The sequence below is a fragment of the Rattus rattus genome, chromosome 12, assembly GCF_011064425.1.
Source record: "Rattus rattus isolate New Zealand chromosome 12, Rrattus_CSIRO_v1, whole genome shotgun sequence".
In the NCBI taxonomy this organism is placed as follows: Eukaryota; Metazoa; Chordata; class Mammalia; order Rodentia; family Muridae; genus Rattus; species Rattus rattus.
In genome coordinates this window covers 85620951-85634566 of record NC_046165.1, presented here as the reverse complement: position 1 = coordinate 85634566, position 13616 = coordinate 85620951, and the positions used below count along the sequence as shown (strand labels likewise).

The 13616-nt window shown below is 41.7% G+C and overlaps 1 protein-coding gene across 2 annotated transcripts in view; it reads right to left on the bottom strand.

Annotated features, from left to right (window-relative positions):
• Ngly1 (N-glycanase 1) overlaps positions 1 to 12148 on the bottom strand; it is a 51548-nt gene extending 39400 nt beyond the window's left edge. The window contains exons 1-2 of one of the 2 annotated variants that reach the window (XM_032917210.1): positions 11932 to 12148; positions 7078 to 7192 (exon numbers count right to left, since the gene is read on the bottom strand). In XM_032917210.1, the coding sequence (XP_032773101.1) occupies positions 7078 to 7192; positions 11932 to 12062 (246 nt within the window). In that variant the 5' untranslated portion in view covers positions 12063 to 12148. The remainder of the gene's footprint in view (positions 1 to 7077; positions 7193 to 11931) is intronic. The other variant, XM_032917209.1, reaches the window with a different exon arrangement.
• Between the last annotated feature and the right edge of the window lie 1468 nt (positions 12149 to 13616).

Sequence of the window (13616 nt, the reverse complement as noted above, 5' to 3'; positions counted from 1 at the left end):
GTATCAGATCTTTTTAAAAAATATTTTTATATGTATGGGCTTTTTGTCTGTGTGTGTGTGTGTGTGTGTGTGTGTGTGTGTGTCTTGTGCACTGTGTGTGTCTGCTGCCAGGGAAGCCAGAGGAAAGTGTCTGCTCCACTGAATCAGCACTGCACATGGTTTTGAGCTGCTATTTGGGAGTTGGAAGTCAGACTAGTTATTTTGAAGAGCAGACAGCACCTTTAACCGTGGCATCATCTCTTCAGTCCTGAATGTATCATATATCAACAAATACACTAGTTTTTAAACTAAATTAAGAAAATGTTTCCTTATTAGTATATAAAGCTTGGCATATTTAGTGTAATCCAGGGACCTTTATTTATTTTTGAGACAGGTGTCCCAGGCCAGCCACAATCTGCTCTCTAGCTGGGATGACCTTGAACTTCCTCAGTGCTGGAATTATAGACATGTGCCACCAAATCCAGTCTAGGTAATCCTGAGGTTTGAACCTGTGCTCAGCAAGCAGTGCCCGACCAATTGACTGCATCCCGAGCCTTAGGAGAGCTGTAGAAATTATAACATTTTACAGTATGTCAAAGAGTAGCAAAATATATATTCCTATATTCTCTCAATAAAATAAAATACTGTTATTTTCTATTAATTCCATGCAAAGTAATGATAGAAATATTGGCATGCAAAAGGCTTTAGCCAAGAGGCTGAGGTCTATAATCCCAGCTACCCAGGAAGCTAGGCAGCAGAACCCCAAGTCAATGAAGGCCTGTCCTCTACCCTCAAGTGACACTTTTAGTCCCAAACTATAGACTGTTTTCTTTCTTTTGTAAATTCAGGGTTGCACTGTGTAGCTCTGGTTGGTCAGTAACTTATTATATAGACTGGGTAGGCCACAAACTCATAGAGATCTGCCTGCTTCCACCTCCTGATTGGAAGAATGTACCACAATGTCTGGTACTATATATTTTTAAAGATGCACTTTCGAAAAATAATTTTATTTATGTATTTGTGTGTATGCATGTGAATGTGGGTATCCACAAAGACCCTCAGAGGGCATTGGATCTCCTGGACCTGGAATTATAGGCCTTTGTGAGCTCTGTTTATGTGGGTGATGAGAACCAAAGTCAGGTCCTCTGCAAAAACAGCAACTGCCCTTACAGCTGGGCCAGCTTTCTAGCACCTGCCCCTGCCCCAATCCCTGCTGTGGCCACAAGACAGAATAGAATAAAACCAAAACAAAAAACCAAAAAAACAAACAAACAAAAACAAACAAAACAAAACAAAAAGCAAGCCCATTTATACAGTATTGATAAGGCCTCTAACAACAAATAATCACAACAAAAAAAGTAATATTTGTTGATATTAGTTAAGGTGTTTATCCACAGCACAGACAACTTCAATATAAACACAAAACACCTAATTTAAAATAGTAAATTATAAACCGAGAAAACAAGTGATATGAAAATATACCAAATCACGTTTCAAGGAATTGAGAAGCAACAGTGGCGAACGGTAATTCTACAAACTGTGAAATGACTAAACGTTGTTACCACACACAGTGGCCACACATGATATGCTAGCTAATTTTTATGTCAACTTGACAAAAGCTAGAGCCATCAGAGAGGAGGAAACTCCAATTGAGAAAAGGCCTCCACAAGATCATGTGGTAAGCAAGCCTACATAGCACTGTATCAGTGAGTGATTAATGTGGGAGGGCTCAGTCCATTGTGGGTAGGGACACCCTGGGGCTGGTGGTCCTGGATTCTAAGCAGGATTAGCAACCAGAAGGAGCAAGCCAGTAAGCTCTACTCCTGCATGGCCACAGCATCAGCTCCTGCCTCTGGGTTACTGCCGTGTTTGAGTTCTAGCTGACAATGACGAACTGTGATATGGAAGGGTAAGCAGAGTAAACCCTGTCCTCTGCGTTGCTTTTGGTTCCTTGTTTCATCACAGCAACAGTAGCCCCAACTAAGACCCCTGCAGATGATGAGCATTTTAAACAACAAGGAGGACTATTTCTCTGGGAACAGCAGGCTGCAGAAACCAGGTAAAAGTAACAGAAAAGCTCATTATAGAATCCTTCTTCAAATGTACATGATGTTTCCTGTATTAATCATATTATCTGTGAAAAATTATTACCACTCATGATGTTTATGTAGTATAGGTACTATGCAGCCAATCCATACACATTCTTTCCAATAATTCTCAGAACATCTGAAAGGCTGTACCTTTATCATTTACATACATTTTATGTAAAAATGCAAAGGCTCAGAGAAGCTGAAAAACCGAATTGATGCCACACAGTAATTGCTTGATTGTGGACTCAAATTGCAAGACCTCAATTGCTTTGTTTTAACTGACCCCATCTTAGTCTGAACAGAAATCACAATGCTCCTAACTACATGCTTTTACAAGTAGTAGGAAGGGGATGAGCAAACAGAACGCCTACAACAATAACGGCTCACTCCAACATTAGAAAAAAGGTATAGAACAGTGGGTATTCTAGAGATGAGGGATAGGGATAGGTATGAGGTCCATTGGTATAGTAAGTTCTAGTGTAATTTTGGTAGAGCAGAGAGAATACTGTGACAACTGCACAGTTATATCTCCAAACAGGATTTTGAGTGTATTCACCGTGATGGACGTGCCAACTACTTTGTGTCTTAGTTAGGGTTTCTATTGCTGCAACAAAACACCATGACCTAGTAAGTGAGTTGGAGAGGAAAGGATTTAATCAGCTTACACTCCCACATTGCTGTTCATCACTAGAGGAAGTCAGTAACAGGAACTCAAACAGGGCAGGATCCTGGAGGCAGAGGCTGATGCAGAGGCCATGAAAGGATGCTGCTTGCAGTCTTGCTTCCCCAGACTTGCTCAACCTGCTTTCTTACATAACCCAGGACCACCAGCCCAGAGATGTCACCACTCATCATGGGCTGGGCCCTCCCAAGTTGACACAAAACCCACCACATGATCATTATACACAGATCCCATAGTACCTCACAAAAATGTACAAAACAGTATCTGCCAATAAAAAACAAAGATGCTTCTGTAACCACAGTGCTGAGGAAGCCAAAGCAGCAAAAGCTCAAGTCTGGAGCCAGCCTGGACTCCACAGTGTGCCTCAGGGTAGCCTGAGCTCCACAGTGAACTTCAGGTCAGCCTGAGAGACACTGAAACTCTGTTTTGGTAAACAAACAAAATTAAAATAGTAAAAGTTTTTTTTTTTTAAGATTTATTTATTTTATATATGTGAACACACTGTCACTGTCTTCAGACACACCAGAAGAGGGCATCAGATCTGATTGCACATGGTTGTGAGCCACCATGTGGTTGCTGGGATTTGAACTCAGGACCTCTGGAAGAGCAGTCAGTGCTCTTAACCACTGAGCCATGTCTTCAGTCCCTTAGTAAAAGTTTTAAAACAGGAACAACTCTTCACATCTACGCATACCATCTGGTCCCCACGAGTGATGCCATCTGATGGCTTGACATTAGTAAGGTGGGTTGTAGGGGAACGCATCTGAAGGTGAGCTGTTGCCAAAATGGAACTGGTGTGTATTTAAGTATGGGAAGCCTAGGTATTTGCATCTGCATGTCAGTCTACACCTTGGAGCCCAAGAGGACAGATGTGTGGCTCATGCCTTGCCTTCCTCTCTAACCAATCCTAAAAATGGTACCTACAGCCAACATGATCATAGTAAAGATCCACAGCTTCATAAAAGGCCAAAATTACAGGTTAAACATAATAGATCCAGGAACATTTTAAGAAATAAAGGATTCGGGCTAGAGAGGGGGCTCAGTGGTTAAGAGCACTGACTGCTATTCCAGAGGACCTGAGTTCAATTCCCAGTAACTACCTGGTGGCTCACAACCATCTGTAATGGGATCTGATGCTCTCTTCTGCTGTGTCTGAAGACAGCTACAGCGAACTCATATACATAAAATAAATAAATAAATCTTTAAAAAAAGAAATAAAGAATTCTAAGATTCAATAAACTTGCTTATCAAAATACTTTTTTCATGACAATTCTCACTGTAGGATGTTTAGCAAATATGTCCTATGACCATGAAATGCCAGTAATGTGTTTCAGAAAACCAAACAACCCAAACTGTTCTGAAAAAATTCCTGTTTCATCCCCACTGAAGCATGCGGGAGGGGATGCAGCAGGAAGACAGGCGTGGCTCCCAGCTGATACCTGCCCTGCTACACTAAACTGCGGGGTCACGAAGTCATTTGGATCCCATCCTTCCTCGACCTCACTCATGCTTTCAGGGTAAATATCAGATATACCTTCCGACTTCAAAGCCTACCAAGTTCCCAGTACACTGTCAGCTCTCTCAACTCATCACCCCTTAGTTACACTGACTTCAGGTCTGTCTGGAGGTGTGAGACCTAAAGACAGCAAAAACAAATATAATTTCATTTTATCAGAATACTGTAACTCCACTTACATCAAACACTATCCCAAGTCTTGGAATGATTTGTTATCTGGCATGGAGGAGGCCAACCGTAATGAATGACTGACACCGGGGCACTTTCTGAGCAAATTAGGTCAGAGGTTACAAACGAATATTTGTCAGGTGAAAGACAAATATGATCCCCTGGACCCATGACTTCAACAACGAGAAACCGATACAGCCTCTAAACACCAAAAGCCAAGCTTTCCTGTCTCGTTGTAAGTTTCCATGTCCTCGCGAAGACTCGGCAGTGCTCCCTTTTCTCTCTCGATAGTCTGAAATTCCCCAAACTCAGGGTTTATATGGAACCTGCAGTCAGATGACCATGCTTTATAACCTGGCCTGGTCTCATTTGAGTTGTGTGCTCATTTTATTCCACTAAATAATATTTAATAGCAAAGTAGGCCAAACTTTCAACAAGCCAGGCAGGGCCTCTCCCATGCAAACTGCTATTCACCAAGGATAGTGGTAGGTAAATAGGTAAGGTAGACAGGAATACCTACTTAGTGTCTGAAACCTAAACCTGGCTGTCCCCAATTTCTTCCTTTCCCCTTGTACAGATGTTTAATTCAAAACAGATTCATTCCTCTGCACATGTATATACACGCAATTTCTGAATCCATTTAGATCTTGTCTCTGTGCCATCAGTGCTTAGATCAGCAACTGTTTACAGCCTCCCATGTGTGCTGTAATAGCAATATTCTAGGAGCTAGGAGCACTGGAGCAGCAGACAAAGGCTCTCCTGATATCTATATAACCATTGCCATGCAGTCTTAGACGGGTAAGAAGCCAAAATGGTTTCCCTGTATCATCCCTTGCCTACACTCTAGATTATCCAGAATAGTCTCTTCACGATAACTGAAATAATATTTGAAAGTTTTCTTCCCTGCTTTAAACTTTCCAATGGTATCAATATTAGTTCCCTAGCTTGTCTCTTTGACAAAATATTTGACACAAACAATTTAAAAGAGGAAGGATTAATTTTGGTTCAGGTTCAGAAGACTCAGTACCTAGTTACTTGGCAACATGTTTCTGGGCCCACAGCCAGGCAGAATATCATAGTGGTGGGACCATGTGGAGGAGGCATCCTCTCTAGGAAGACAGAAAGTGGTCACAGTAAGAAATAGCATCCAAAGACATGTCTCTGGGGAGCTACTTTCTCCACAGAGGCCACATCTCCATAGTTCTGCTAATTAATTAAGTTGAAGTTTGGATCCCTCAAGGGGTTAAACCATTCCTTTAGTCATGGGCCTCCTGCTCTGTAATCTCTCGGATAAGAAGTATGTTTTACCAATCTCATCAATCTGATAATCAAGATTTACTATCATAGTCTGAGTCTATGTCTGGCCTGGTCTCTGTCTATGCTTAAAGCTATTCCTCATGTTAGAACTGCTACGGCTGGAAGCCGTTTGCTCAAGCCACTCCCCTGTATGAACTGAGTTTCAGGTATCTGAGTGGTTTCTTGTCACTTGAGTCCTACCCTTTACCACCTCACAGGCCTTCCTTCGGCGGTCACTTCACTGCTACAGTGGCTGCACTCTAATGCTGTGAGTGCACGTACCATGTCTTGTGTTCTTTACCCTTGTTGCCTCTTTCCTGTTTTCTAGGCGATGAGAGCATAAGCTGTGGATAAACTGGGATTGTATTAACTTACTTCACTGTTACATCCTCATGGCATGCATCAGGATTTGGTTAGGAAGAGAAAAAACTCTACAAATAGCACCTGTACTCCTGCTCAACTTCGCTAATATCCTATATACCAAAAATAGGGGTACACGGAAGTCTGTCTATCTTACAGAAACAGTCTTAGTTTCTTCCAGCTTCAGTTTCCCAAGAAGAGAAGACTACAGGATGTATCAGCATGCTTGGCTAAAATGACAACTTTAATAACCACATTTACTGTATTATAATAGTAAACTCTGCCACAAGGTTTGAGAGGATGGAAACACCAAATTCTTCTTGCAGAATAAAATGGTAAACATCTTGAGATCACCATCGCACTAGAAAAGCATTCTGTGGGGCAGGTGACTTTCTCTTTTCTCTATCTTCCTTGTTCTACTTCTTAATGGAGACAATGATGATACTTTCATATGCACTGCACACTCAGAGATCAATCAAGCATGCTGCTGGAAGACTGAAGGGGCCACATTTGATCCTTGGGCTGTATTTCATGCTCTTTATTCTAAACATTGAGACTTTTAAGAATTCCTATCTATGGAAACTTTTACATTTTATCCTGACTTCATTATACTTTAAAAATGTCTAACATGTTAAAAACAACAACAACAAAACAAAAACCAAAAAAACCCCAAAAAACAGGGGCTAGAGAAGTGGCTCAGAGGTTAAGAGCACTGACTGCTTGCTCTCCCAGAGGTCCTGAGTTCAATTCCCAACAACCACACAGCGGTTCACAACCTTTGTAATGAGATCTGATCCCCTCTTCTGATGCATCTAAAGACAGCTACAGTGTACTCATATATACATTAAATAAAAGAAACCCAACTAGTTCTACACATTTCCAAAATGACCAGTTAATTTAAAAACTGTCATTTAAACAACTATTCACTGTCACTGCTGTTTGTTTTGCATATAAAGAATGGCGAGGAGACCTTTTCATGTACTCACCTCTTCAAAGCCCATTTCAAATAAACACTCAACAGCTCCTCTGACAGGCAAGAGTCTAGTAGAAAAGGCTGTGTTTCCAATGCGGATGGATCTGTATTTTTCATCACTAGGGTTTCTGATTAAAAAGAAGATAACATCATGGGTAAATTATCACCACCCATTTTGTAAGAGCTTATGTATGTTTCTTTCATATTTTCTACCAGCCAGACTCCCTGAGGCAGTAGAGATTCCAACTGTAAAGAGAGAGCAGTGCAGGCAAGCAGTTCCTTTTCATAAGTCTCACTGCAGTACCACTGAGTACTTCTACTGTCCACCTTCATGGATGACAGTATTAATACTGCCATGGGAAATGTGTAGCTGTCACAGATGAGTACTCGTTGAGTCTTTTAAGCTTCTAAAAGTAGTGTCAGACAGAGAGTAGAAAACTATGTTTGTTCTGAGGGATGCCATCACCTACAGTAGTGCTCATGGCACGATGACGGTGATTAAGAAGCATTTGTGAACTGAAACATAGCTGAAGAGCTCTGCTTCCAGCTGAACCTTAGCGGTCACTTAGCTTCCTTTCCTCCCTGCACCGATGACTGCTTCTACTATAAGTTTCAACCTCATTCCAAAATGTTTTTAGCATAGGAAATAAGGTAATAAAATAAAACAAAACCACACATATTCAAGGACAAAACGCTAATATTACTGTTTAACTGTCATATATTAGTGCTGGTCTACAAAGTCCCTTCCACAATAATTGCAAGACTGTGTGTTCAATAACTTTTATAATAACTTGGTAATACTATGGGATTTTCACTGTGTTATATAAACTTTGTAGGTCTACATCTTTTCACAAATGATTTCGGAAGCAAATGTAGATTGCTGGGAACTGGGAACGTTTACCTCTGCACTTACATTAGGGACAGTGCTTTTCAATCTTAATCCCCATGAAGTTTACACCACAGCTGAGGGGAAACTCCTATGCACCACGGAATGCTCAACACCCCTGCTTTCCATGACATACCATCTAAACAGACAAAAACTAAACTACAGAATGAGCCTAGCACACGCCAGTGCTAACTACAGATGACTTTTCATGATGCACATCGGCTACCACCACTGTCACATACCTGTTTAAAGCTGCAGCTGTCCTGTGCCCACCCTCACAGAGCTCCAGCTCTACATGACTGCTGTATAATACTGATGTTCACCATGCCAGAAGCAGAGCCCAGAAACAACAGGCATGTCCAGTTCCCAGATCCTTCTCTTATTGCTTGTTTTACCTCAAACTCAGGACTCCCCTTGTTTCTGCTCTTAGTTGCTTGAATAAGCTATGAATGCCCAACCCATTTTTAAGTGAAAAATGCTAAGCAGACTTGCATGAGTTCAAGCATACACTAAGCCCAAAATCAGCCCTGTCTTTCTATGGTATCCTGGGCACTCACCTGAATTCTTGCTTGATTCTCCATCAACTTAATTTTCTATATACAATTTCCTGTTTTTGTTGTCAAGCTTTGATGTTTCCGCTACCCATCTCTGTTATCTATTAAATATTTTTGTAAGTTGTAATATTTACTTCACTTGTTAGCAATTATCTTGGAGCTTTTCTTGGGACATTTTTCTGAATGTGTAGATTTTCATGACGTCAAATATCTTGTACTTGGCTCAATTGTAACTTTGGAGATATTTTTTTCTTTCTAGTCATTTTACTCTCATAGTTATCTACCAAACTATTTAATTTTCAAAAAAATAGCATTTGCTTTTGTATTTCAATCAGGTAAGGAAAGTCACACACACCCCCCCTTTGCCCCAGTCCCCCCCCACCCCTTTTTTTAAAACAGGGTCTCTTCTTTGCCTTAGGAAGGATGCAGGCACTATCACTGGCCCTGCCTCTAACATCCACTGTTCTTTCAAACAAACACTGAATACTTATCAAGATACAGTAGTGTATGCCTATAATCCCAACATGCCAAACAACGAAACTAAAAAAAAAACAAAAACAAAAAAAAAAAAAAAAAACAAACAAACAAACAACTAAACCCCCACCAGTAGGATTTAAGACAAAACAAAAATAGTTGAATGTGGGGATAGGATTTGTACACTAGACAGGGTAGTGAGAAGGAAGGAAAGGAAGAATAAACAGTGGACTACAAACTTAGTCAAACACTCTACCAAACTTTTCACCTAATTTAACAGAAATAAATAATAATAGTAATAATAATAATAATAGTGTTAAATAACCTCAGTAGTAGCTATATATATGCCACGTCCTTTATTTCTCTATGTTGTGGTAATCCTAGAATAGAGTATTTTTCTTCTCTTTTATAAGGAAACTCAAACTTGGAAATTATATATAAATTACCTAAGATCACACTTAAAACAGTTGCCTAGACTTGAAACTTCTGCTTTGGTTAGAATGCTTATAAATATTCCACTACACAAGCTGCCAATAAACTCATCAACCTTCAACTGCACTCAATTTCTCTACATGTCAGTGGCAACCTCCATTAAAAATTAAAGTTGGTTCTATTGTTTTTGTCTTCTATTACTTCTTGCATTGTCAATGAGAATCATCTTTCTCCATTCCATTGCATTTATGATTATGATTATGCAATGGCTTCACAACCACTGCCTGTCTCTTCCAATGCTCAGGAAACTCCACTACAGAAACTGAGTTCCCTTCACCTATACCTTCACCTAAATGTCTCACGTGGGATCTCACCACTATCTCCTAACATAAGAGCTTAAATACAGAGTCAAAAACACTATCTTGGAATTGTTCTTTGATGTTATGCTGTTTATTCAAATATATTATTTGAACAAAGAAACTATGTTTGATTTTTGGTTCTTCATTCAGTATAGTTAGTAGTCAACAACTGTGTGTGCTTTGTAAACAAAACAGTAGAATATCAAATATGTATATTAAAGAATAAATGAACTAGGAGCAGGGGATCCATTCATGAAGCCCTGAGGGCTCAATCTATAGCAGTTCATAATGGCAAGTGTGGTAGCCCACACCTGTAATTTAGAGGTGTTGGTAGGAGGATGAGAAGTTCAACATTATTCTTAGGTATGTGACAAGTTCTAGGCTAAATTGGTACATGAATGAAATTAGCTAAACAGTTCACCTGTGATGCCAGGAAAATTAAAAGAGTTGTTTCATTTTGCTTTTGAGAAAGGTGATAGTAAGCTCGTCATATCTAAAATGGGTAGCAGCTTTTGCATACATATTAGCACATATTTCTACAGCTTATTTAGATTTATTAGCGTTGGGGATATGATAAAAATTATTCAAGCAGAAATTTAAGAGTATTATTTCACTGTAGATTACAGTAACAAGTATGAGTTTAAAGTATGCTAGTGAATTTTTACTTGCACATCCATTCTATAAACTGTTCTGAGACCAAGGCAGAAGAGACAGTGGGACAATCCTTCAAAAGTGCCTTCACTTGCCACTTGTGGACTTTAAAAAGAATAGCAATGGAAACAGAAACCTGAAGTATAATTGTAATGTGTGGCCAGGGACCAGAAAAGTATATGAACCTTTCCTTAAGAATTTGGACATGAAGAAGCCAGACCTTGAATTCTAAGAACATAAGGGCATTATTGTTGAAAACAAAGTAAAAGAGCTATTTTTCACATCAACCTGAGTCATTTCGGTTATTAACTCCTAATTTCCTTTATAAGACAGAAACACAAGAGCAGAAATGTAAGGCACAGTAAAGGCTGTAAGATGAGCCAGTTTCTTTTAGAAGTTTAGTAAACATTCATAATGGTGGTTATGATCCCAAATAATTATATGCATGCAAAGCAGTCCTTCAAAATACTCCAATCTCAGCATCTTTGGTTTCAGTATACTGAAAGACTCAAAGTGTCTTTACAAATCCAGCCCTCTTTTCTGTACAGGGGGTGGGAGGTGAAGGACTCAAAGAATTCAGTAGGAAATGTCAGCTGTGGGCTCTGGAGAACCAAGCCTATGCATTCTTTCCGACACCTTGTACTCTGAGGTGCTGTGAGATCTCAGGGTTAAGCTGAGGTGTCATAAAGGAGGAAGGTGATCGTCACACAGGTCACAATCATGTAGCTGTGAGCAGGCCCAATGCTGCATAACACCTGGCACAGAATCCCATTATGTCCTCGCTTCAATGTATTTTAAATCTCACCAGTGTCACCTAAGTGAACAGTTATGGTTGTGGTGGCGCACACCTGTAAGCTCAGCTTCCGGGGTAGGCTGAGACGAGACTGGCATGAGTTCCGGGCTACAGAGCAAGTTCCATGCCAGTCTGGGGTAAAGGACAACACCTCAAACACCTACCTCAATGTCTCAAACATATCGTTCCCAACTAATTCTCTAAAGCTGGGCCGCATGAATTGTACAGCCTTGAAGCTAAGAGTTCCTCCAGACTTCGGGTCAGTGTATTTGTAAGGGCCAGCGCCCAGGGGCTTAACTGAATTAGCGTCCCCTCCTGTGCACCTTCCTCAAACTAGCTCCACTTGACCTAAAGGGCTGTGGGAAGGTGCCGCCTCAAACTTCCAACTGCAGCCCTTGTGAGGTGCTTCTCCAGAGTGGTTTCCTTCAAAACTCTTGCTTAAGGCGTCAGGTGGAACGAAGTAAAAACCCAGTAATCAACCCGAAGTTCGTAACTTAGAACTACAACTGTGTCAACCACCAAACTCGAAGTGAACATTTAACGGGTGCTCGGGCTGAGTCACAGCGCCTGGATCCTTCAGCGAGATGGGACAGCACAGCTGTCAGAGGCAATGACAGCCCCAGCGAGCGCCCTCGTCGCCCAGCCCGCCCCGCCTCAGGCCCGAGTGTCGGCGGCCCCGCCCGCCTGCGGCCCTCAGGCTCGAGGGACCCGGCTGCACCTCAGGATGTTGTCGGCGTAGGTGAGCAGCAGCTTGGAGGCCTCCAGAAAGGTCTCCGGGGTGTTCTGGCATAGCTCGGCCACGGCCGGAGACGCAGAGCTCGACGAGCTGCCCAGTGTGGCCGACGCCATGGCTGAGCCGCGGCCTTCGCCACCTCGCGCTCCGCGGCCCGCACTGAGCAGGCGCTGAAGAGCGCCTAGGCCGCCGCAGAGGCCTGAGGCCAGGGGGCGGGGAGAGACGCCGAGGGGCGGGGCGTTCCGGGAGGGTTAGGGGCGGGGTTAGGGGCGGGGCGAGCCACCGAGAGGCGGGTTGTGAACGTTGGCTCACAGCGGGCCAGCCAGTGGAGGAGAGGGCTATGGTGACAGCTAGTGTTGTGTAGAGGCCCACGGATAATTGTACAGTCTTCTTTTTGCGGTAGATAAATGTCGTTTGTGGAAGAGTCCAGAAGAAAGAGCAAGTTTGTTTTGTCTTTTTTGGGGAGGGGGGGTTATGGGGAAGGGAGAGCGATCATGGTCTGTGGCCTAGACTGGGCTCACAGTCCTGAATTCGCTGCAGTCCTGCCTCAAAATCTTTGATGACTGGTGTTTGGCTTCAGAAACAAAAGCATAGTTCAGAACTCTGCTAGGTTTCTGATTCATGTATTTTCTGAAATCTGTTGATGAACGTCACCTCGGTCGTTTCTCACAAGGTATGATTCTGCTGTATGGAGCATTTTTTAATCAGTATATTGCACTCTATTAATGGGTTGGGGACTCAGTTTATCATGTCACCCGCGCAAAAAGCCATATACAAGAATAGAATAAAATGAACGAGAATAAAGTTTATATATACATTGTATCTTTTGACTCATACAGGCCTATCGCTTACCAATTTCCTTAATTTATCTTTGAAAGTGAATCACCTCTTTAGTCCTGCCATGCCTCACCACACTGATGTCGCTGGCATCAACCCTGGGAATTGGCTCCAGCGCTCAGCTATATACCCAGCCTTCATTGCTTCTTTTTCTTCTTCAAGACAGGGTTTTTTCTGCATAGCTCTGGTTAAACTAGAACTCAAGCTGCAGATCAGGCTGGCCTTGAACTCAGATCTGCCTGACCTCTGCCTCCTGAGTACTGGGATTAAAGGCTTGTCCACTACCACTGGCTTTATTATTATTTTTTTAATGTTGAAATGTCACTAAGGGTGCACTTGACCTTGATTTGTAGTCTTGACCTGGAGTCTTCCATATTCCACTCTCCTTAAATAGCTGGAATTACATGTACAAACCACTAGACTTGGCTAGCAGCTATTTCTGGGCTTTGTATTTTAAAGATATTTACTTATGTAACCTCCTTTGGCACTTTATTATCTGTTGCTTTTTAATGTTTCTAGGCAATTTCTTCTGAGACTTTTCTAGAACTTCTAAATATTGATCTGTCAGATATACCTAAATTTTTTAGCATTTAGGTTTGTGGACCAACTTCAAGAATGTTGTTTTCAGCTCAGCATGTTGACAAATCCCAAAACTTGGAAGGTAGAGGCAGGAGAATCAAAAGTTCAAGCTTAACCTTGGTTTAGTAGTGAGGTTGAGGGCCAGCCTGGGCTACACCAGACCCTGTCAACATACAACACATACACACACCCCTGTACCACTACCACCACCATCAAAAGACATGAAAGTTGGAGGGAGATGAAGGAAAAGGAGG